The sequence below is a fragment of the Nannospalax galili genome, unplaced genomic scaffold (genome assembly GCF_000622305.1).
Source record: "Nannospalax galili isolate Female #2095 unplaced genomic scaffold, S.galili_v1.0 scaffold247, whole genome shotgun sequence".
NCBI classification, from domain to species: Eukaryota; Metazoa; Chordata; class Mammalia; order Rodentia; family Spalacidae; genus Nannospalax; species Nannospalax galili.
In genome coordinates, this window is record NW_008356952.1 from 2,147,006 (window position 1) to 2,148,767 (window position 1,762).

At 40.6% G+C, this 1,762-nt stretch overlaps 1 protein-coding gene across 1 annotated transcript in view; it reads left to right on the forward strand.

Annotated features, from left to right (window-relative positions):
- Positions 1-155, forward strand: part of CUNH8orf34 (chromosome unknown C8orf34 homolog) — a gene marked incomplete at its 3' end in the record, with an annotated part of 136,445 nt that extends 136,290 nt beyond the window's left edge. The window contains exon 5 of the mRNA XM_008854790.1: positions 84-155. Within this exon, the coding sequence (XP_008853012.1) occupies positions 84-155 (72 nt within the window). The remainder of the gene's footprint in view (positions 1-83) is intronic.
- Between the last annotated feature and the right edge of the window lie 1,607 nt (positions 156-1,762).

The window sequence follows — 1,762 nt, forward strand, 5'->3', positions numbered from 1 at the left end:
CTAAATGGAATGAATACTTTTATAGACCTTATTATACAGAATTTCTCTGATAGTTTTCACACTGTTGAATGCTCTTTCTTCAGACTCTTTGACCTTTGGCTTTGTGGGAACTGGCGGCCACTTGATCTCCTCTGGGTGCCCTCATACAGTTTCTTGTAGGTCTTTCTCAGGAATTTTTTCTAGCCCAATGTTCCTGTGGTTCATCATTGACTCTGTTCTTTAAAGTGCTCTCTCTGTGCAAGTCAGCCACCCTCCAGGCTCTTTTAGACTTCACACTGAATGCCTGCAGTATATCTCCACTCAGATATACCATTACCACATTGAAAATATATGCAAGGAGAACATGCCTTCCTCTTCAAGGTGTCCTTTAAACATGCTATTTTAGGTGGTGGTACCATAGCTTATTGACCCCTTTCAGCACCCTACCCCCCACCACAACTGAGTTACCAAATCTCACTCATTTTTCCTTTAAAAGGAGTCTGAGATTTGATTCATTTCTCTATCCTTTTCAGAGTCCTATAGCTTACACTCACACAACATCTCTGACTGGATCTTTGGTTTAATGATTCAACATGTTTCATTCCACTCTAGTTTTATGCAAAAGAAGTGGGAACCATCTCTACTCCGTGGAGCTTAGTGGTAGCTGGACTGCCTTTTTCTTATGTTAGAAATGTCTTGTGGCCAGAATCTCTGCCTTGACACAAGCTAAATACATTCTCATTTGGAGAGTATGCAATGTGGTGTTCTAGAGATACAGACTCTGTCTATCTTGTTATTTTCCTATTTTAACGCATCCTATTCAAATTGTTGTAAAACCCTAGCAAATCCATGGAGCAAGGTTTCCATTGCCTAGTTGTGGAGTGGCATACTTCACAATTACATTCATTCTATGTGAGCTGCAAGGGAGTCTGGACATCTGGGCCAAGCCCAGGAGAAACTGGAGATAATTTAGGAATGAAACTCCAGTTATCCCCATACTCACTCTTTGTTTATTCCCTAAGTCCATGCTGTAAGCATAGTGAGTCTGCAGTGAAACCTGGTGCTTGTTTCCTGTAGTCAATGGCCCCTTTAAAGCTCAGAAAAGTGCTTCTGGATCTGGCCTTTTGCCATGTCTCCAGTGTCCTATCTTACAACTTTTAGATGTACCTCATTCTATTATTGTGCTTCCATGTCCCATATCTGATTATATCACCCCCAGCCTTGAACTATCATATTGGGGCACAGATTCCTTTTCCAACAAGCTGAGTCTGCTTTTCTCTCACCTCAGATTAAACATGTCCCCCAAGGTGAATTTTCTGCTGCTTGTCTGGCTGTGGATTGCGATTGGCACCATTTGAGCTCTATACATTTTTCTGACTGCACTTATCTGCTATGATTTGTTTTTCATCTATCTCTTCATTTGGTCTCTGAGTTCTCTAAGGACAGGACTATTTTGCTTTCAGGCTCCCCAGGGCTTGACAAAAATTTGCAGAGACTGCACTCATGGTTTTCTGAGTGCTTCTGTTGGCTCCATTTATTCTCTGGGATGTCTTCTCTATTTTGCCTATCTTTGCTTTCTTTCATTGTGAGTCATGGTTATAAGATTACAAGAGTTTGATTGACTATAGATTTGACCTGTGTGATGAGATATTTGACTTGACTATGGATTTTATTTTGGAGGAGCTATGCTTTAAAATAAACAGTTAAGCAAGTATATAAGTAGATAGAGGAGCCCAATGAAAAAGCTACAGTTCCCTGTTTTGTGCATTTGGTCAACAAAACC